The 22,660-nt window shown below is 44.5% G+C and overlaps 3 protein-coding genes across 3 annotated transcripts in view; 1 reads left to right on the forward strand and 2 right to left on the reverse strand.

The window, feature by feature from the left end:
• Positions 1-12,487, reverse strand: part of LOC308164191 (structural maintenance of chromosomes protein 1B-like) — a gene marked incomplete at both ends in the record, with an annotated part of 49,253 nt that extends 36,766 nt beyond the window's left edge. The window contains 6 exons of the mRNA XM_080538334.1: positions 1,941-2,145; positions 2,944-3,182; positions 4,102-4,341; positions 9,603-9,715; positions 11,811-11,999; positions 12,379-12,487. Coding sequence (XP_080394460.1) covers positions 1,941-2,145; positions 2,944-3,182; positions 4,102-4,341; positions 9,603-9,715; positions 11,811-11,999; positions 12,379-12,487 — 1,095 coding nt within the window. The remainder of the gene's footprint in view (positions 1-1,940; positions 2,146-2,943; positions 3,183-4,101; positions 4,342-9,602; positions 9,716-11,810; positions 12,000-12,378) is intronic.
• Positions 12,488-14,298: 1,811 nt separating this feature from the next.
• Positions 14,299-17,798, reverse strand: LOC308164602 (L-threonine ammonia-lyase-like). The gene is made up of 7 exons (XM_080538678.1): positions 17,735-17,798; positions 17,128-17,306; positions 16,665-16,846; positions 15,595-15,725; positions 15,131-15,279; positions 14,851-14,940; positions 14,299-14,583 (listed from the first exon to the last, which is right to left on the reverse strand). Exons 2-7 carry the CDS (start codon positions 17,303-17,305, stop codon positions 14,342-14,344), a joined length of 972 nt encoding a protein of 323 aa, XP_080394804.1. The 5' UTR covers position 17,306; positions 17,735-17,798; the 3' UTR covers positions 14,299-14,341.
• Positions 17,799-18,006: 208 nt separating this feature from the next.
• Positions 18,007-22,595, forward strand: trmu (tRNA 5-methylaminomethyl-2-thiouridylate methyltransferase; the record flags this gene model as incomplete). Its single annotated transcript, XM_080537427.1, has 11 exons — positions 18,007-18,088; positions 18,230-18,395; positions 18,572-18,678; positions 19,358-19,480; positions 19,710-19,882; positions 20,062-20,115; positions 20,238-20,304; positions 20,519-20,619; positions 20,738-20,882; positions 21,477-21,559; positions 22,449-22,595. The coding sequence occupies 11 exons, from the start codon at positions 18,007-18,009 to the stop codon at positions 22,593-22,595; spliced, it is 1,248 nt and encodes a 415-aa protein (XP_080393553.1).
• Between the last annotated feature and the right edge of the window lie 65 nt (positions 22,596-22,660).

The raw sequence follows: 22,660 nt of genomic DNA on the forward strand, positions 1-22,660 counted from the left end.
GCTCCCTATGGTTATCATTTTAATAAGTAGCCCTAACTGGATGGTGATTATACAAGGGTCTTACTTGTATGAATTATAATTTATATTTATATAATTATTTGGTTGTTACTTACATTTTATTCTTTTATTCCAACCACAACATAATTTTTTTATTTTTTTTAGCAAAGAGCTATGTATGCAAAGCCATGTAAACAGTCCTAACAATCAATGTGATCCCTGGCCCTGTTTTCCTTTGCTCAACTCCATTATCTGGGGGTGGTACTTGGTCACTTTAAGTAACAGACAAACCGGTCCAAAACTTTCCCGCAGCTTAGCCACCTAACCGCACACTGGGTTCAACGTCATAAAGGGACCAGGTAATTTGATTGGACAAGAGGCATTCCATGAGTGCTGATCAGATTTCCAGGGCGAATTTACGAACGCAGCTAGCGAACAGAACACGAAAAAACCGTCAGATCAGATATATAAACAGGTTATTATGATAAACCGGATACATTTTGGGAATATATATGGTTACTTTCTCGCCTGAAAACATTAAAACTTCATAAAATGACATGTTAACACTTGTATTGCCAAAATTACAGCTTTTAGCCAATGGAGGTTAAAATGGACGATTTAAATTGCCCGCTGCTAGCCGGTGCGAAATGCATTCTGGGAAAAAGGCGGTGGCTGCGCTTTTTTCCCATGGGTTGTATGTAAAAAGACGGCGAAAAGGCGCTGAAGACGGCGCTTTTTTCTAAAAAAAGACGTCAAGTGTGAACACCCCATAACACTTGTATCGAATCGAATTCAGAATTTTACTTTGAAAATTGGCGCCAGAATACGACTCTCGTGGAGTGGATGAGAGACTAGGGCTGCATTCGTAAATTCGCCCTGAGAGCGCCGGAGCGTCCCTGAGACTGCCTCTAGTCCAATCAAATTACTTGGTCCCATTGTGAGGTTGAACCCAGTGTGCGCGAATTTACGAACGCGGCCAAGATAAAAATAAAAATAAAACATTCTCCCATTCTCGCACTTATTGCTTGCGTGCCACTGTTTAAGCTGTCGCGTGCCACTGCTGGCACGCGTGCCATAGGTTGCCGACCCCTGCTCTAGGCTATGGTCAAAGGTGCAGCCAACTTCTAGAATGAGCACCTCTCTGTGATTACAGCATCGGGGGTGTTTGATGAAATATTAGAGAACACTTCTGAATCGTCACTACACAGACTGAACATAATAGGCTTTACAGACTGAACATGCTAGGCTTTACAGACTGAACATGCTAGGCTTTACAGACTGAACATGCTAGGCTTTACAGACTGAACATGCTAGGCTGCAGACTGAACATGCTAGGCTTTACAGACTGAACATGCTAGGCTTTACAGACTGAACATGCTAGGCTGCACAGACTGAACATGCTAGGCTGCACAGACTGAACATGCTAGGCTTTACAGACTGAACATGCTAGGCTTTACAGACTGAACATGCTAGGCTTTACAGACTGAACATGCTAGGCTTTACAGACTGAACATGCTAGGCTTTACAGACTGAACATGCTAGGCTTTACAGACTGAACATGCTAGGCTGCACAGACTGAACATGCTAGGCTTTACAGACTGAACATACTACGCTTTACAGTGGAGTGTTTGTACAGCGTTGCGGCAGGCCTGAATATGGAAACGACACCCTCTGAAATCAGATCCACGATTCGATCATGCCTACATATGTAGAGCCCTTTATATGCATGACAACCATTGAAGATGTGCTGGGCGGCCTCCTCACACACACACCTGCCCCCCCCCTCACCTGCTCCTCCTCCAGCTGCAGGCCTGCCTCCCCCGCCCGGGCCTGCCTCTCATACACACACACACACACACACACACACACACACACCTGCCCCACCCCCTCACCTGCTCCTCCTCCAGCTGCAGGCCTGCCCCCCCCGCCCCCTCCTCCCGGGCCTCCCTCTTGCAGCTCCTCCAGGCCGTCTCCAGCTCCTCCCTCTCCTGGCGGAGCTCCTCCAGGTGGAGCTGCTGGCTGCCTTGCTGCCTGGCGTTCCTCTGCCACCCCTCCTGCGCCTCCCCAGCCTTCCTCAGGTGGTGGGCCGTGTTCACCCGGGCCTTGATGTGCTGGGCCCGCTGCAGGGACAGGCTCTGGTCCTGGGCCCTGGGGGGGGACGACCATACATAACTAACTAGCTAACTAACTAACTAACTAGCTAACTACTGCAGGGACAGGCTCTGCTCCTGGGCCCTGGGGGGGGGGGACCATACATAACTAACTAGCTAACTAACTAACTAACTAACTAACTGACTAGCTAACTAACTAGCTAACTAGCTAACTAGCTAACTAACTAACTAACTAACTAACTACTGCAGGGACAGGCTCTGCTCCTGGGCCCTGGGGGAGGGGGGCATACATAACTAACTAACTAACTAACTAGCTAACTAACTAACTAACTAGCTACTGCAGGGACAGGCTCTGCTCCTGGGCGCTGGGGAGGGACAATCATGCAGGATCGCTGGGCGTTAGAAGAGGAGTCTGGGCTAGCTAGCTAACTAACTGACTAACTGACTGACTGACTAACTAACAAACTAACAAACTGACTGACTAAGTAACTAGCTAGCTAATTAACTAACTAACTAACTAGCCGACTGACTGACTGACTGACTAGCTAACAAACAAACAAACAAACAAGCTAGTTACTAGGGATGGGACAGAATAATCGATTATTCGAATAATCATTTCCGAGGGGTCGATGTCGATTTTTAACATTAGGACCTTAACATTCTTTTCCATTCAAATAAACGCAAATTAACGGACAGAACTAACTAATGTACTAACTAACTAACTGACTGACTGACTAACTAACTAACTAACTAACATACTAACTATCTCTCTCTCTCTCTCATACACAATCGCACGCACACGCACACACACACGCACACACACACACACACACACCGGAGCTCCTTCTCGATGGTCTGCAGCTCCCTGGCGAGGCGTCCGTGGTCTTTCTTCTGGGCCTTCACCGCCCCCTCCCAGGCCTCCAGGTCTGCCCTCCCCCCAGCCGCGGCCCCCCCCAGCTGCCCCAGGGCCTCCCCTAGCGCCCGGCTCGCCTGCTCGCTGTGGTACAACTGGAACAGGCTCATCTGCACCCGGCGCTGGCTCTGCTCGTCCACCAGCGCCTGGTACTTCTGGGCCTGGGGGGGGGAGGGAGGTGGGGAGAGAGGAGGGGAGAGAGGAGGGGAGGGGGGTCAGTCAGTCACGGTGTTAGGGTTAGGGTTACAGATACAGAATACTTTATTTATCCCCAAAGGGCAATTCAGTTTCCACAGTTCGTGGCCACAAATACAATGCACGATCACACAACAACACACACACACACAAACACAAACACACAATCACACAACAACACACTCACCACTGGAGCTCAGCACCCAGGCCACGGCTCACAAATGCCAGTCCAACAGTTCAAGTTTAAGAACAGTTCAAGAGACACATAAAACGTGCATAAGTTTACAATTCAAGTTTACGACTTGCATAAAAGTGCGATAGGATAGAAATCAGCATTTTCATCTAAGCAGGAGTGGGATAATGGTTTATTACTAGGGTGGAGCCATGTGGCCTAAGTCAGTATTTCCCCCCTTTTTTTTCTTTTTAATAAAAGTTGTAAATATGCTTCATGAGTATGGATTATCTCTACTCAATTCATCGCTCAAATGGAAACATTAGCCAAAGTTACCAATGCCGACAACAGTCCTAAAAGCTGATATAGCAGATAGTTGATGCTCATGGTGTAGAATACTGTCCTCTCTCTCCTCTCACCTTCTCCTGAGACACCTGCCTCCTCTCTCACCTCCACCTTCTCCTGAGACACCTGCCTCCTCTCTCACCTCCACCTTCTCCTGAGACACCTGCCTCCTCTCTCACCTCCACCTTCTCCTGAGACACCTGCCTCCTCTCTCACCTCTCACCTTCTCCTGAGACACCTGCCTCCTCTCTCACCTCTCACCTTCTCCTGAGACACCTGCCTCCTCTCCTCTCACCTTCTCCTGAGACACCTGCCTCCTCTCCTCTCTCACCTCCACCTTCTCCTGAGACACCTGCCTCCTCTCTCACCTCCACCTTCTCCTGAGACACCTGCCTCCTCTCCTCTCTCACCTCCACCTTCTCCTGAAACACCTGCTTCATCTCGTTGGTGATGGTCATCTTCTTCTTGAACTGGAACTGCGTCTCCTCCTTGGCTTCCTGCAGCGCCTGCTTCATCCTGTTGTACTCCTCCGCCAGGTCCAGCGATTGGCTGATCCTCTCGAACATCTTGGTCCGCTCCTTGGGGTTCTTCATGGTGTCCACCGCCCCCTGTGTCCCCAGGAGAAAGAGGCATCGTTAACCTTATCAGCATTTATTTTTTCTTTATTAATTAGAATTTTTGAATTTGCCATTTAGCAGACTCTTTTAATCCAAAGCGACTTACAATTAGGGTTGCGAAATTCCCATAAGTTTGCTCACTTCTGTTCATTGTATTCATTCAATATTATTCAATGCCAAATACCAGAATGAATGACCCCACAATGCAGATTTGTAGCAATCAGGGGCTTCCTCAAATTGTTGCCATGTTCTCAACTCCGCTCGCCATGAACAAACGTTTGAACAAGAAGCAACTGCGTTCCAGACCAACTCCACCTCTGTCACTATGCCTCTCACCTGGAACACCTGATCCTAGCTTTGGTCACTATGCCTCTCACCTGGAACACCTGGTCACTATGTCTCTCACCTGGAACACCTGGTCACTATGTCTCTCACCTGGAACACCTGGTCACTATGTCTCTCACCTGGAACACCTGGTCACTATGTCTCTCACCTGGAACAGCTGGTCACTATGTCTCTCACCTGGAACACCTGGTCACTATGTCTCTCACCTGGAACACCTGGTCACTATGCCTCTCACCTGGAACACCTGGTCACTATGCCTCTCACCTGGAACACCTGGTCACTATGCCTCTCACCTGGAACACCTGGTCACTATGTCTCTCACCTGGAACACCTGGTCACTATGTCTCTCACCTGGAACACCTGGTCACTATGTCTCTCACCTGGAACACCTGGTCACTATGCCTCTCACCTGGAACACCTGGTCACTATGTCTCTCACCTGGAACACCTGGTCACTATGCCTCTCACCTGGAACACCTGGTCACTATGTCTCTCACCTGGAACACCTGGTCACTATGTCTCTCACCTGGAACACCTGGTCACTATGCCTCTCACCTGGAACACCTGGTCACTACACCTCGTTCCAAATTATTATGCAAATTGCATTTAAGTGTCAAAAACATTTAATTTTGATTTTTTCAATTTAACTCATGGATGTGTAACCCATGGTTAAAACTACAATACCCAGCAGCAACTGGTTACCTAATTCCACAGCACGCCTATAACATCCGGGTCGCGAGTTGTCACTCCCTCTCTACCTGTGAGCTGGCTGGTGTGTTTGGCGTGGTGACTACGGCGGTGTTTGACTAATAGAACAGAGATTCAATGGTCAGGTTTTTCTACCTCTCTTCTACCTCTTTTCTACCTCATACCTGTGGACCAGGATGGATTGTTGGATTTATTGGATGGCGAGCTAACCCTGAACCGAATGGAATGGAACTAATAATGGAACTTCCGTAAAGGAACTTTTGTGTGGTAGGACGGAAACTAACCTTCCCACTTGAACATGGATTATGGAAGTGTGAATCTAAATTGTGAATAACGTACGGACTAAATTGTGTAACTGTGTGAATTGTGAATTGTGACTACATTGAACATTGATCATTGTACATTGTATTTGTGTGACTAAATTGTATAACTGTAAAGGCCTATATTTGATATATTTGATTTATATTTGATTTATATTTGATTTATATTTGATCTATATTTCAGGCATGAAAACAGGTCGGGATGAAAAAGGTGAGAAGGATATGAGACCCGGATCCTGCTAGGGCAGTCGGAGACTGAGAGCCAAAAAAGATTATTGGGGTACCAGAAAGAGACACATCATACATGCGGGCTCACAAAAGCTCTCCCTCTCACTCTCCCTCACTCACACACACACTCCAATAGGCTACGAGACCAGTGGCGTCATTTCAGCAAAAGCCACGATATGGCATGGTACCGAATGGGGGGGTAGAGGTGGATTTTTTTCCTCCAAATCAGTTATGCAATAGTACATTTTAGTGAGTTGTTTCTGTACAAAAACGAAAATATGAATGTATAATTAAGTGCAAATAAAGTATCTTTACATGTTCACATGTAAACATACACATATGTTGTATAAGAAACTAGACTGAAAACTTCTCATGAAATGCGCAACAGTGCAGCTTTAATATAAGCTAGTACAGTGTTTCCCAAACTGTGGGGCGTGGGGGGTACTGCAGGGGGGGCGCGCAAAATAATAATAATAATAATAATAATATAGTATATACTGTATATATTTGATGACGCCCTTAGTCTGTGTACTACGGTAGCAGTCGCACTGTTATTCTGTTCTTGTATGAAGGTACGTCCTAATGCTGAAGAGAATACCGAGTCTGCTTTACTTATTGTTCATACGCGAATCGATTCATGTGCACCCAAGCTCAACACATATATACCATATATCTGCCATATATCATACTTCCGTTATATATCAAAAAATATGATAAATACATATAAAACGGAGGTATGACATATATGGCAGTCTCACGCGCCTGTCACGTCTCCAGTACATTAGAACTTCGCATCCTTTGATACATATGGCGGGATGTAAGGATCTTGTAACTTCGCAAACAATGGCAGAATTGAAATAGTTTACTCCTATGTTCAACTGCCGCGGCGTTGCCTTTAATATACAAATATTGTATGACCCTCAGCCTGCTCACACGGCGCGGCTCCACGGTTCTTTGGTGGAAAGGCATTTTTAACGAACTCCCAGCGAAATCAAAACACGAAAATCTTCTGTCACTACCTTTTCCAGTTGAACATAGAGTAAACTATTTAAATTTTGCCATTGTTTGCGAAGTTACAAGATCCTTATATGTATCAAAGGATGCAAAGTTCTAATGTAGCTACTGGAGACGTGACAGGCGCCTGAGACTGCCATATATATCTGCCATATATCATACCTCAGTTTTATATGTATTCATCATCATATTTTTCGGGCATTTAGCTCATTAAACGGCAAAAATCACTGGCGAACCTGGGTTGCGATTCCATTTAATTTACAGGGAACTATGTGTGAAAGGGGCTAACAGCTTGCAAAATAGGCTGACAACGCTAACATTAGTAGTTATCTGTACTGTATCTGTACTGCACTTAGTAATGTTAGTACCAAATGTTAGTACCAAAGTTAGCCATCTATCGTTAGCTAGCAATTTGTATTTTGTTAACGTTACATTCTTATCTCAGTATTTGCGACTTCAGTCCTTGTCTTCTCTCAGCATACAAAAACCTCGGCTGACGTTCTGTCACCAATTTCTTCACCAAGGAGTTTCACGCGCACATTACTGTTTCAGCCCTTCACGCTTGCGCACCTGTTCGCTACGTTGCTTCGCTTTTCTGTAGCCCTGGTAGGGCCATCAACGGCCCATCAAAATCTTATCGTTCGAACGTTCAACTTGCGTTCCAGACTAATGGGACGCTCCGCCCCCCCCCCCCCCCCCCCCCCCAATTTCTTTTTTCATCGGATCTATATGATTCAGGGAAGTCACCTATTTTGGATTCAAAACGGCTAATTTCGACGAAAGGTGAGCGATTATCATGCCTGTATTTGATCCATTTGGTTTATATTTGATCTATATTTGGTTTGTTTATTTCTTATTTTCTAATTTCTCTTATATAAACATTCATATGAACTTTACCTCGTCTCCTCATAACTTTGGCACTCACACACACTGGGCTCCCTGAGACGACCTTTGTTCTTCTGTGATTTTTCCTAGCCTATCTGAATTATATTTATGAAGTAGCATATTCCACTGGCTACATAAGGTATTGTGTCTCAGGGCTCTTTGGATCATTGAAATCAATCTCAGACACCTGTGATAATTAGTTTGCCAGGTGAGCCCAAACTACTTAAGGAGGACTTTCCACATTATTAAGCAGGCCGCAGGTTTCAAGCAATATGGGAAAGAAAAAGGATCTCTCTGCTGCCAAAAAGCGTCAAATAGTGCAATACCTTGGACAAGGTATGAAAACATTAGATATTTAACGAAAACTTAAGCGTGATCATCGTACTGTGAAGAGATTTGTGGTTGAATCAGAGCACAGACGGGTTTGTGCAGATAAAGGCATAAAGAGGAAGGTTTCTGCCAGACAAATTCATCTGATGAGCAGCCGCTAAAATGCCATTAAAAAGCAGCAAACAGGTATTTGAAGCCACTGGTGCCTCTGGAGTCCCGCGAACCTCAAGGTGTAGGATCCTCCAGAGGTTTGCAGTTGTGCGTAAACCTACTATTCGGCCACCCCTAACCAATGCTCACAAGCAGAAACGGTTGCAGTGGGCTCAGAAATACATGAAGACTAATTTCCAAACAGTCTTGTTTACTGATGAGTGCCGTGCAACCCTGGATGGTCGAGATGGATGGAGTAGTGGATGGTTGGTGGATGGCCACCATGTCCCAACAAGGCTGCGACGTCAGCAAGGAGGTGGCAGAGTCATGTTTTGGGCCGGAATCACAGGGAGAGAGCTGGTAGGCCCTTTTAAGGTCCCTGAAGGTGTGAAAATGACCTCGGCAAAGTATGTAGAGTTTCTGACTGACCACTTTCTTCCGTGGTCAAAAAGAAGAACAAAAGAAGAACCGTGCCTTCCGTAGCAAAATCATCTTCATGCATGACAATGCACCATCTCATGCTTTAAAGAATACCTCTGTGTCATTGGCTGCTATAGGAATAAAAGGAGAGAAACTCATGGTGTGGCCCCCATCTTCCCCTGACCTCAACCCTATTGAGAACCTTTGGAGTATCCTCAAGCAAAATATCTATGAGGGTGGGAGGCAGTTCACATCAAAACAGCAGCTCTGGGAGGCTATTCTGACATCCTGCAAAGAAATTCAAGCAGAAACTCTCCAAAAACTCAAAAGTTCAATGGATGCAAGAATTGTGAAGGTGATATCAAAGAAGGGGTCCTATGTTAACATGTAACTTGGCCTGTTAAGATGTTTTTGTTTGAAATAGCTTTTGATTTCAGTAAATATGACCTCCTAATACTGCAAATTCATCAAATTACCATTTTTAGTTCTTTACAACCTATAAAATGTTTTTAAACTCTGTTGTGCATAATAATTTGGAACAGTGCATTTTGAGTTTTTTATTTTAAAAAAAATACTGTTATCATTGGGAGGTTTGTTCATTAACATTTGAATTATACTCTAACGGTTGATGACTTGAAAATTATACTAATTGTCATTTGCATCGACTATTTAGGAAAATCTGAGAAAAATATAATTTGCATAATAATTTGGAACGCAGTGTATGTCTCTCACCTGGAACACCTGGTCACTATGTCTCTCACCTGTAACACCTGGTCACTATGTCTCTCACCTGGAACACCTGGTCACTATGCCTCTCACCTGGAACACCTGGTCACTACAGTATGTCTCTCACCTGGAACACCAGGCAGTTCCTGCCCTTGGTCACGATGCCGATCTTCTCCAGCTCCTCTGTGTACTTGGCCAGGGAGACGTGTATGTCGTTGATACGGTACTCAGACGAGTTCCCTGGGAAACAGGAAAAAACTGTCATGTAGCCGATCACACCGTATGTGACACGTTCTAAAGCTTTGGTCCGCATATGGGCAACCAATCAAAACGCTCAGACTTTTCTTTTGAAACACGGAACTATGTTTCAACGTTGTTGAGAATCACAACACAAACTCGCTAGTCAAGCCAAAATACTGCAACAATGCAATGGATTTGGTTAGTAATCCCCACTGCTACCTAGTTAACTAGAACACTACTCTACATTGTTACTTAGTTAACTACAACACTCCTTTACATTGTTAGCAGGCTCACAAAACAAGCTGTGTTAGTTGACTAGCGATGTGTCGTTGATTTTCAACAATGCGGAAATGTATCCCCTTTTTTCGAAAGAAAAATCATTTAAATTGAGTGTATTTCAGTATACCGTAATGATGTAATGTTTGAGTGTAGAATATGTTATATATATATATATTATATATATGTATGTATATGTATGTATATACAGTATATATATTACCAGTTTTGACATCTTGAATGTTGTTGGTTTTTGTCACATAGTAAAAGTGGTGTTTTTACAGAATTCAAGGAAAAAGCAGTTTTTATAAAAACAAAAATGTTTTGTGTTGATCCGAAAAATGATCCGATCCGTGACTCAAAAACCGTGACACGATCCGATCCGTGAGTTAGGTGATCCGTTACACCCCTAGAGGGCAGCCGAACAAAGTGTTCGTTCCCAGGGTGGGATGGGTCTCTGGAGATCTTGGAGGCCTTCCTGAGGCAGCGTGTGTTGTACAGCTCTTCCAGAGAGGGGAGGGGGGCGCCGATGATCTTCTGGGCCGATCTCACGACTCTCTGTAGCGCTTTCCTCTCTGCGGCTGTGCAGCTGGAGAACCACACGCAGATGCAGTAGGTGAGGATGCTCTCCACTGCGCAGCGGTAGAAGGTCACAAGCAGCTCCTGTTTGAGGTGGTATTTCCTGAGGACTCTCAGGAAGTAGAGCCGCTGTTGTGCCTTCTTGATGATGGCTGCTGTGTTGGTCTTCCAGGACAGGTCATCCTGTATGTGCACCCCCAGGAATCGGAGGGTTGAGACTCTCTCCACGCTCCCTCCATCGACGAGCAGGGGCTGGACCTCAGATTTTTTCCTCCTGAAGTCCACGATGATTTCCTGGGTCTTTGACTGGTTCAGCAAGATGCTGGATATTAGTAAAAATTTGATATTCTTACCTTAATCGTTGCTAAAATAGCAAAGAATGGGGATAGAAAACGTTCTGGGCTTGTTTACCATTTTCACTTGCACTAAAGCGCTCTTTATCCTGGAAACCATGTTGTACGCAATTAGATAGACCTATTCTGCCATCCGGTGGATGTTTTCGCTGTACTGCGTTCAACTGTTCAGTGTTCACCCATTTTGAGGTCCGAAAAACTCGTCCAAAAAATGTATCACGTATACGTATAGGGTATAGGGTTAAACGTAGTATATAGACATGATACCATAACGCATACCACCATTTTACTATACCAACGAATTATTACAGGGTTCCCACACCTTCTGAAACATCAAGCACCTTTCAAGGACTTTCAAGACTCAATTCCTTCAAATTCAAGGACCCAACACGGCATAGTTTGAGACAGATCTAAATGAGAATTGATATAATAGGAACTATCCGCTCACAGACAACAATTAAAAAGAGAGGCTTGAATGTGTGAACACTAGATGGTCTCTTGCCTTCTCTACTACAGCACAGCTAAACAATAATATATTGTGAAATATGTGTAAAGTTACTGTGTTAAGTTAAGCCATATCTAAAGAGAGAGAGAGGGGAATTCAAGCACTTTCAATGACCCATGTCTATTTTCAAAAACTTTGAAGACCTTGATTTCTTTTTCTGAAATTCACAAACTTTCAAGGATTTCAAGGACCCGTGGGAACCCTGACACACCACACACACACACACACACACACACACACACACACACACACACACACACACACACACACACACACACACACACACACACACACACACACACACACACACACACACACACACACACACACACACACACACACACACACACACACACACACACACACACACACACACACACACCTGAGATGCTCCTGGTGAAGGCTCGCTCCTCCCCGTCGTCGTGGCAGTAGCGCAGCGTGACGCTGGCGGTGTTGGAGACGGGCCGGCCGGTGTTTGCGCCGTGGATCAGGTCCCGCGTGTGCTTCACGCGCAGCGCGGCCGCGCGCTCCCCCATGGCGAAGCTCAGGGCATCCATGACGTTAGACTTACCTGAGGAGAGTTGACGGGGCAGAATTTCATGGCTGCGTTCGTAAATTCGCTCTGGAATCTGGAATCAGCACTCATGGATTGCCTCTTATCCAATCAAATGACTTGGTCCCTTTATGACATTGAGCCCAGTTGTGCGCTCCGGCGCTCTCAGAGCGAATTTACGAACGCACGCAGCATAACACACAACCTCCTCACTCTTTCTCTCACACACACAAACACACACACACAACCTCCTCACTCTTTCTCTCACACACACACAAAAACACACACACACACACACACACACACACACACACACGCACACACACACACAACTAGACCCCGAGTGCAGTGCTAGCTATGAGCTAGCTAGCCTAAACTCTTCCTAAGTTAAATTTACCAGAGCCGTTGGTCCCGATAATGGCAGTACACCTCTTGAAAGGACCGATGACTTGCTTCCCTCGCCAAGACTTAAAGTTTTCGACATCTAACTGCTTCAGATAAGCCATTTCGTGCGTTTGAAATGTACAAGAAACAGTAGAACGAAAAAGAAGGTTTCTCCTCAGAGAGCTTTGCGTGTTTAGGCGGGAGGGCACCGACGTCCACGGTTGCCAGGTGGGATCGACAATTTCCAGCCTAACCACAGTCTAAAAACCGCTAAATCAAAACCTATATGGTCAGAAAACCGCTATTGACTATTGGGCAGGTGTCCATCTCCTGCCCCTAAACTGTATGTCTGTTGCCAATGATGTTTGTAAAATAAAATTTAAAAAAACCTGAATTCCTGAATTGTATGTAGAGCTAGGGTGTGTTTTAACTTCATACATTTTGTAACTTTCAGGCACTGACATTTTGATACCGCCTAAGTGCAATTTATCCAGCCCAAACCTATAATAATAATAATAATAATAATAATAATAAATGCGATTTATCCAGCCCAACCTAAATGCCATTTATCCAGCTCAGTGTTATCAAAAGTAGCCCATTCGGCGGTAATCCGCCCCATCTGGCAACCCTGAACACCGTTCTAACAGGTTAATCACGTGGTCAGATCGGTACTGCAGAGCAACGCATCCGGGTACTTTCCCCTCCCGTAATGTCCACGCCCCTTTTTGGGTGATAGAAGAGTAGAAGTTTGACTGGTGGTCAATGGGAATTTCTGGTCTTTGCTCCTTTAATCCGATAAAATAAGAAAACCGTAGTGCTTTTTAGATATTAGGAGCACAAATCCGATGGCCAGTTAGGCAAACTATTATAGTGTTGTTGCCGATCAATGATCGACGACGTTATATAGAGAAAATTAATTGTTCATTTCTTCTTGAAGGTGTGTCGTGAGAGCCAGTGTATGCTGTGAATGCTCATTCTATTTCTGTGTGCAACAGGTGTGTGTATGCAACAGAATAAACCCCTCTACTGTCCGGCAAGAAGTTGTCCGTCTCAATTGTTAACACAACGCAGAGATCCAGTGTGTCAGCCTAGACCGGCTACACTAGCAGTATAATAATAACTTACCACAGTAGCTAGCAGTATAATAATAACTTACCACTGTAGCTAGCAGTATAATAATAACTTACCATGGTATTACAAACATATTATTACTATCCCTTAGTGGTTTCCTGAGAGAAATGGTGATGATGACTCTGGACTCTGGAGGATACAGCAGGGTGAGTGTGACAGATGACTACTAGTTCTCAAGCTCTGGAGGATGATCCTAGACATAGTTCATTACATGGGAAACTGTTGGCTGCTCACACAGCTCTTTCTGACATTTTAATCTACGAGCCTCTGTGCAGCCTAAGATCCTCAGGCACTGTGCCTTTGAAATTGTAATATTAAATTGTTATTAAGATTATTTTTTATTATTATATAATCTAAAGACAATTTAGAATGATACACTCGGGGCTGGTTTCCTGCACACAGATTAAGACTAGTCCTGAATGTAATAACATTATCAACAGAAAATCTCTGTTGAAGATGCCTAGGGATTAGGTTTAATCTATGTCCGGGAAACCAGCCCTAACAGTATTTTTACCTGGCCTGCCTCATAGTTTACACGGAGGAGTTGCCCTAATATATTGTGTCAGGCAAACATAGAGCTATAGATTTTATTTTCCACACCTATCACTTTCTAAATTGAAACATAGAGTTTAATGGAGGAGCTCCTGAGAGTAGAGTGACCATATTTGAACACTGAACATGAACAAGTTATTAATGCTGAATATTATTGTGCTGTTTATTTGTATTCAAATCTACATAACATAAACAGAAAACCGTAAACGTTGCAGAGAAAACAACAATGCATAATTCCCCCAGAGTTTCTTCCAATACATAGTTACTCTCTTATTAATATGCTTGGTGCTAATTTAATCGGGGAAGTTTGCCAGCTCGTCTTTGCCGATGTTTCCCCCACTGAGGATGACCACTACGTTCTTCCCAGCGATGTGGGGTATTCTGTCATTAGCGACAGCAGCGAACGCTGCAGACCCAGACGGCTCCACCAGGAGGCCTGACCTGTAGAGGGTCGACACGGCCATCTTGATCTCCTCGTCATTCACCAGCACTATCTGGTCTACGTAGCGTTGGCACAGCTCATACGGCAGGGTGCCTGGGACACAACACACCAGGGGTCAGGTAAGAGGGGACACAACACACCAGGGGGTCAGGTAAGAGGACACACCACATCAGGGGGTCAGGACAGATAGAAGTAGATGACGATTCATCCCAGATACATTTCAATTAGTAATTCATTTGAATTTCAATTCATTTAACTTCATTTGGTTTCAAATAGTACGGGTATTTTTGGGTGCTCCCATTGTCAAGAATATAATAATTGCTTGCCTGGCTTCTGTTATTAAGGGAATAGTAACTGTACCAGCGAATGGCGGCGCTAGACCTGAAGCGATGCTCTTGGTGTCCATGCCAACGGGCTTCTTCTCAATGAAACTTTTGTACATGGTGCATGCTAAACAACACAAACACAGCAAAGCAAAGGTTAATGGACATCGTCCAACTATCAACCCTTCATTAACAACATGACAATATCATTGTAACATCAGTGTAACTTGTAACTCAATAGAAATCAGAACACACTAGATTTACAGATCTAAACGCTAAGCCCTGTATGTTGTTGATGTGGTGTAATTGTACTGTACCTCCTTCTGGCTCTACTCCATAGATCCTAGTCTTCTCACAGCCAGAGAGTTTGAGGGCTGCAGCCACTCCAGCCAGAAGCCCCCCTCCTCCACAGCACACCACCACCACATCAGGCTCCGCCATCACCTCCAGCACCTCAAAACCAAGACTATATATATTATGCCAACAAGGCCAGCACACACACACACGCGAGACATAACGACACACAAACACACACACACACACACACACACACACACACACACACACAGAGGGGGGACTTCAGTTAGTGCTTATGTTCACTGTGTGTGTGTGTGTGTGTGTGTGTGTGTATTGTGATGTCTGTGTACACAGTATGTGCATATTAAGTGCTTCATTTAGCTTGACGTTGACCCGTTCTTACTGAGACATTCACTGGAAGTACTGTATTTCCATTGCCCATAAGGAAGGCTCATATGAAGATTGTTGTGTTGATGACTGGTACCTTGCGTGCCCAGCGATCAGATCGAGGTCATCGTAGGAGTGCAGGAACGTCATGCCCTCCTCCTGAACACAGCGGTTCACCACGGTCATCAGGGAGGACGTCGGTACTCGCTCGACCTCTGATCCGAAACTCTGAGGAAAATGTAGATAATGCCGTTGAACAAAACCGTCGGGTGAAGAACGAAATCTTTGTCAGTTGTCAGATGGGAAGTCGTCAGATGGGAAGAGAACAGCCCACTTGTCATCTGAGTAACAAGTGGAGTTGTTTTCTGTGTTTTGTTGTGATTTCAGGAGGTACAACAGAGACCAGTTACAGCACAAACTGCATTCGATTATCACTATAGGTAGGCCTCCCATGAACACTCAGGGACAACCTATCAGTGAGCTAAGCCTTGCCCAGGGTTCCCACACCTTCTGAAACATCAAATTCAAGCACCTTTCAAGGACTTTCAAGACTCACTTCCCTGAAATTCAAGGACCCAACACGGCATAGTTTGAGACAGATCTAGATGAGAATTCTAAATCTAATTTATATACTTTCCGCTCACAGACAACAATTAAAAAGGGAGGCTTGAAAGTGTGAACACAAGATGGTCTCTTGCCTTCTCTACCACAGCACAGCAAAACAATATATTGTGAAATATGTGTAAAGTTAAGCAATACAGAGATGTATTTACTAGGTTGACGAGCTAAGTATATATTTTTTGAATATATATATATATATACTGTATATATATATATATATGTTATGGTACATGTGGGAAAACTAGGGTTAGGGTTAGGTGCTAGGGTGCTAGGGTTAAGGTTAGGGTTAGTGTTAGGGTTAGACATGCCACCATGTACCAAGTCACCCTAGCACCTAACCCTAACCCTAGTTTTCCCACATGTACCGTAACATTTATATATATGAGAGAGAGAGAGAGAGAGAGAGAGAGAGAGAGAGAGAGAGAGAGAGAGAGAGAGAGGAGAATTCAAGCACTTTCAATGACCCATGTCTATTTTCAAAAACTTTTTTCCTCTCAAATTCACAAACTTTCAAGGATTTCAAGGACCCGTGGGAACCCTGCTTGCCTGTATGAGTGTGGACCTGGATACGGGGGCTGTCTCCGGCATCACCACTTTCCCCTTTGACCCGTAGTGTTTGGAGGCGTACGCAAATGACTTCCCGTAGTTCCCTGCAGACATGGTGACAAAATGGCCTCCCTTCGGCCTCCTCGCAAACTGATTGGCCACCCCCCTTATCTTGAAGGAACCTTTCAGTTGAGGAAATAAAGCAATTGTTACTGTATAACTTGTCAATTATCAGTGTTGGATTCAATGGTGATGCCATAATGTCAGTAATGCTGAATTGTCAGTAGCCCTGTAGGATCGTACAACCATCAGGTTGAGGTTGAGACCTCATCAGGAAGGTTGAGACCTCATCAGGAAGATTTCAATTCAAGTCCCTCTTGTCTTGTCTTGTCTTGTCTTGGACAACCCTAGAATTGGCCTCATCAAACACTCAAGAGGCATGTAATTATGGAAACCAACGCACCTGTTCTCTGCATGTTCTCTAGTTTGATGTGGATGTTGCAGGGGACATTGAGAGGTAGTGTGGTTTGGCACCATGGGATCATAGGGGTGTTGATGACTCCCAGGGGACTGGTCCTAACAGTCTCCCTGGCCTCCCTCAACAGCTCCAGAGTGATGCTATTCCCTGACACCTCCCCCATGCTGTGGGACAACCATACAGAAGAGTAGATTTTCTAAAATATGTATAACAACAACAACAACAACAACAACAACAACAACAACAACAAGAACAACAACAACAACAACAACTGCATTGCATTGATTTGATGGGGAATTTGGGTCTGGCTGGTCATTTCAAACAAACAATAATTTATAATAATCTTAAGACAATTAATGATGTTATGCATAAAGCATTAGGCTATATTACACTTGAAGACCACTCATTAACATCTTCTTGAAACAGTGATGTGAGATTGTTATGCCACATAGCCTAATGTTGTCATGAACACTAAATAACCATATGCAGCAAGTTTTCAGGGTGCTGTCACGTTATTGCAGATTTATAACAAGTATAACATTCCACCTACAAAGTAACAAACGTCCGTATCGATTATTACTTGTCTACCAACCTTGTAAATGTGTAACAACTAGGTAGCAAACTAGATTTGTAAATGTGTCCAGCTGCAAACACAGTTATGTTTACAGTGTTACAGAACTGAGGCACTGCGGAAACACAAGTCGGCCCATTGAAACGTCTTGCACCTGGTTTCTAGTCGAACATTATTTTATAACGGACCGTCAACATGGCCGCTTCTGTTACAGAAAATGAAGCGTTTTACCATACTTACTTGAATTAAACAATTACAATTCCATATTTCTGTTGTAAATAACTGTAAATATCATGGGTGTTGTGAGACATGTCGTGTGCGCGATGTCTGGCGGGGTTGACAGCTCTGTCACTGCGCTGTTACTCAAACGAAGAGGTATGACATTCCTTCACGCACTGTGTGTGTCCATGCACTCAATGCACACCTCACTGGCCAGAGACAGTACAAGTTAATGGCAACATTGCTTTATTTTACTGCACGTATAATGTTTCAATTGACTCGTTGTGCTATTTACAGGGTACAACGTGACAGGAGTGTTTATGAAGAATTGGGACTCCATGGATGAAAAGGGGGTGTGTACTTCCGACCGGGACTGTGAAGACGCCTACAAAGTGTGTCAGACACTGGACATCCCCTTCCATCAAGTGTCCTACGTGAAAGAATACTGGCATGAAGTGTTCAGGTAATAACCGCACTATGTCAACCACCTTGTCCTTCGATGCAACATTTTCTCAGATCCCAAAAATCTGAGTGCTATGTGTCAAATATGCATTTTGAAATGACACCATGATTACCTGTCTGACTGCGTGTTGATCTGATTGATTCTCTGTAATCCCAAGTCTCATGTCTCCTCTTTAGCAATCTTCTCAAGGAATATGAGAGGGGCAGGACTCCCAATCCAGATATAATGTGTAACAAGTACATTAAATTCAACCATTTCTACCATTATGCCATCAACTCATTGGGTATGTGATGATACACGTATAAGGACCAAGTGTACTATTACATGTCAATACTATTAAATGATTTGAATCTGTACTGTAGTAAACATAGCATTTTCACTGTACTACATCATATAATGGCCTTGAATCTAAATCTGCAGGGATTGTAGAATCATGATAGTGTTTAAAAGTAATAGCTCCCCGGCAATGTTTCTATTTACTATGGTATTGGAATATTGATTTCTCCTGGCTGACACAGCCACTCTGTTCTCAAATCATAGCTCTTTGCAGAAAGAACGCAAATCAAAACTGTCCGTAGCAAATCTTAATTATAACCTGTTCACTTGATGTGTCAGAATCTTTTTCAGTGATCTGGATCAGTGTTTCTCAACCCTCTCCTCGGGGCGCCCCACCCGCACCACATATTTGATCTGTTCCACCACCAGCTCACCTGATTCAACTAATCAAGCACAAAGCAATTATGGTTTGTACTTGATTAGTTGAATCAGGTGTGCTGGTGGTGGAACAGATCAAATATGTGGAGCGGCTGCGGCGCCCCGAGGAGAGGGTTGAGAATCACTGATCTGGATAGCCGATTTTATGATGGCAGCTCATTGTAATTGCAATTGCAATTTATGGCCACAAGGGAGACAGATTTCATGTGCAATCCCTTTAAGGCTCACATTGTTTTTTCTCTCTATAGGTGCCGATGCCATGGCGACAGGTCACTACGCTAGGACCTCCCAGGAAGATGAAGACGTGTTCCATCAGAAACACACGGCCCCTCCCACAACTCTCTTCAGAGACCGCTTTGAGATCAGAAACCGTACGAACAGACTCCTGCCCTCCTATCCTCTTCTTTTTAGACAACCCTCATACTCCTCTTTATCAATTATACTTGATATACTCATAGAGTCTGATCAGATCTTTGGTCATGTGGATGTATTTGGGGACATGACAGAGGGTAGATACTCCTAGTGCATGTCAGGAGTGATAATTGACAGCGATGTTCTTGGTCTTGCTGGATCGCTAACGCTGTGATTTCTCCATTGCAGCGGTGAGACTGTTCCAAGGAGCGGATCGATTTAAGGACCAGACGTTCTTCCTCAGCCAGGTCTCCCAGGATGCTTTGCGGCGTACAGTCTTCCCCCTCGCGGGACTCACCAAAGACTTTGTGAAGAAGATGGCGGCGGAGGCGGGCTTCCATCATGTCCTGAAGAAGAAGGAGGTGATAATAACGTTGTCTCTTCGCTCTTTGCTTTCTCAAGACTGACTTTTGCTTGTCCTGTCCAAATCCATTATATTGCTCTATAACTTCCACTACAGATATAATATATCATATAATATATATTATTATCAGGTGGATGAACTCACAGCAACACTGTTTACCTCTTTGTTTATTTCCAGAGCATGGGCATCTGCTTTATTGGAGAGAGGAACTTTGAGGATTTTATTTTACAGGTATGTAATAAATAATCCACAGAATGTTAACTTTGTAATGGTATACTCACCAAGGCAATGAATAAACACACATATTTATTATATGTGTAATGACGTCATCTGCAAATGATTTTCTTTGTCAGTATCTGGAGCCCAAGCCTGGGAATTTTGTGTCCATCGAGGATGGGAAGGTTATGGGCCAACACAAAGGTAATGCTGCTCTGCTATCAGTAGTGCTGTATATGTTTGTTGTAAACATTATTGATCCTCATGAAATAATTCTTGTAATGACACCTCCTCTCCCCCTCTCTCTCTTTCTCTCTCTCTCTTTACCCCCCTCTCTCCCTCCCTCCCTCCCTCTCTCTCTCTTTCTTTACCCCTCCCTCCCTCCCTCCCTCTCGATCCCTGTCTCTCTTCCACCCAGGTTGGTTCACCCTGACACTGGGCCAGCGGGCCAGGATAGGGGGCCAGAGGGATGCCTTGTTCGTGGTGGACAAAGACATATCAACTGGAGAAGTGTTTGTGGTGAGAGGGGCTGTTCCTGTTCCCCAGTGAACACCTTTCTTCCTACTCTCCCATCCTATTTGACCTCACCTTAATGTCCTTTAATGTCATTGATTATGGACTCGGTCTCCACCATCAGGCCCCGACCACCAGCCACCCGGCGCTGTTCAGGGACACCATGCGGACCAATCGTTTCCATTGGATCACGGTGGACCCGCCCCCTGAGCTGGTCAAGACCCAGATGATGGAGTGTCACTTCCGCTTCATGCATCAGATGCCCCTCAGTGAGTCAAAGTGGCCCTCATCTATCTATCTATCTATAATGTCTATCTATGTATATATCTATCTATCTATCGATCTATCTATAATGTCTATCTATCTATCTATCTATCTATCTATCTATCTATAATGTCTATCTATCTATCTATCTATCTATCTATCTATCTATAATGTATATCTACCTATCTATCTATCTATCTATCTATCTACCTATCTACCTATCTACCTATCTATCTATCTATCTATCTACCTATCTATCTATCTACCAATCGACCTATCTATCTATCTATCTGTCTGTCTGTCTGTCTGTCTGTCTGTCTGTCTGTCTGTCTATCTATCTATCGATACAACATGACATTAAGTTGCTCTATACAGTACCTGTGTAGCAACACTGTCATCACTCTGGTAACAACAATACATCTATATGTTGTTACGGAAGGATTCAGTAGTTTATCATTGTTGAGGATGGAGGAAAATAATGCAGTTTTTCTAGATGAAGCAAGTATTTAAACAGGCCAGCATACGCTACAGTTTATCAGTGATGAAGTCGTTGTAATGGAACTATGGTAACCATGGTAATATGGCTGTGTGTTTTCCAGCCCCCTGCACAGTGACCCTGAACATGGATGGATCTGTCTGGATCATGTTGTCCCGTCCAGTCAGAGCCCTTACACCTGGACAGGTGAGCTCTCTATAGATTCTACTTAACCCCAAATTCGATCTGTATTAGAATGAACCTTAAACCTCTCTTTGCGTCGGCATCTATAGAGGAAAAACAAGGTAAGCCTTTACAACGTAAAGGGGCTACACATTAAATCTGCCTCCCTTGTCGCCACCAGTCGCAAAGGCAATTACAATGAGCTGCCATCACAAAATCGGCTATCCAGATAATTGAAAAAAGGATTCTTGACATGTCAAGTGAACAGGTTATAATTAAGATTTGCTACGGACAGAGTGACCTCAAAACTCACTTTGTCCTCTGAGTATATTTAGCTAAGAACTTGGCACCAAAAAAAAGAGAAGCTTTTTCTCTAGGTCAGGTTTTAGACGTACAGCCATGTAATTCTGCAGCTGTGTGAGCTTGTGCCATCTGCACTGCTGCAGCGTGTCTGGTTTCCGTGACAGGGATTAGATCCAGCCTCCGTCAGAGCACAAAAGGGGCTCGTCCACGCTTGGATTAGCCCCCTTTCTTCATGTGCTATCCCATAACCCACTGCTCCAAGAAACAATATGGCGGTGCCTCCTTTATTGCTCAGCTCTGGGCTCAAAGCCAGAATGTGTACTGATGAATAGAGAGGCGTTAGAAAGGGGAGTGTGTGTGTGTGTGTGTGTGTGTGTGTGTGTGTGTGTGTGTGAGTGTGAGTGTGAGTGTGAGTGTGAGTGTGAGTGTGAGTGTGCGTGTGCGTGTGCGTGTTGCGCGCTCGTGCGTGTGTGAGCACAGTTTTGGCATTTTGAGAGGGTGCCATGAGTTAGGGGGTCATCAACTGTTCAAAGTTGACTGTTCAAACTATTGGGGGAACCCTGCCTTCGCTTCCACCAGTAAGCAGCTCTCTCTCTCTCCACCCCTCCAGTTTGCTGTGCTGTACAAAGGGGATGAGTGTCTTGGCAGTGGGAAGATCGTCCGCCTCGGCCCCACCGAACACACTCTCCAGCGGGGCCGAGAGAGGATGAAAGAGGCCCCCCCGGACATGGAACGGACCCCAGAACCAGCAAGCTGAGAGACTCACCTCCTGCCCCCTCGGACCTCACCTCGTATCAGGCTTCAGTTCAGAAGCAACCTCTG

This window comes from Nansenia antarctica, assembly GCF_963989245.1.
Source record: "Nansenia antarctica genome assembly, chromosome: 8".
Taxonomy (NCBI): Eukaryota; Metazoa; Chordata; class Actinopteri; order Argentiniformes; family Microstomatidae; genus Nansenia; species Nansenia antarctica.

Bases quoted from the DNA above. Each gene is read 5' to 3' on its own strand.
- LOC308164602 (XM_080538678.1), bottom strand. From the start codon at position 17,305: ATGGGGGAGGTGTCAGGGAATAGCATCACTCTGGAGCTGTTGAGGGAG. The intron at 15,726-16,664 runs GCAAGCAGGGTT...CATTTTCCTCAG, and splicing joins CCAGGTCCACACTCATACAG to AGTTTCGGATCAGAGGTCGA. The intron at 14,941-15,130 runs GTACAGTACAAT...TGTGTTGTTTAG, and splicing joins TGGAGTAGAGCCAGAAGGAG to CATGCACCATGTACAAAAGT.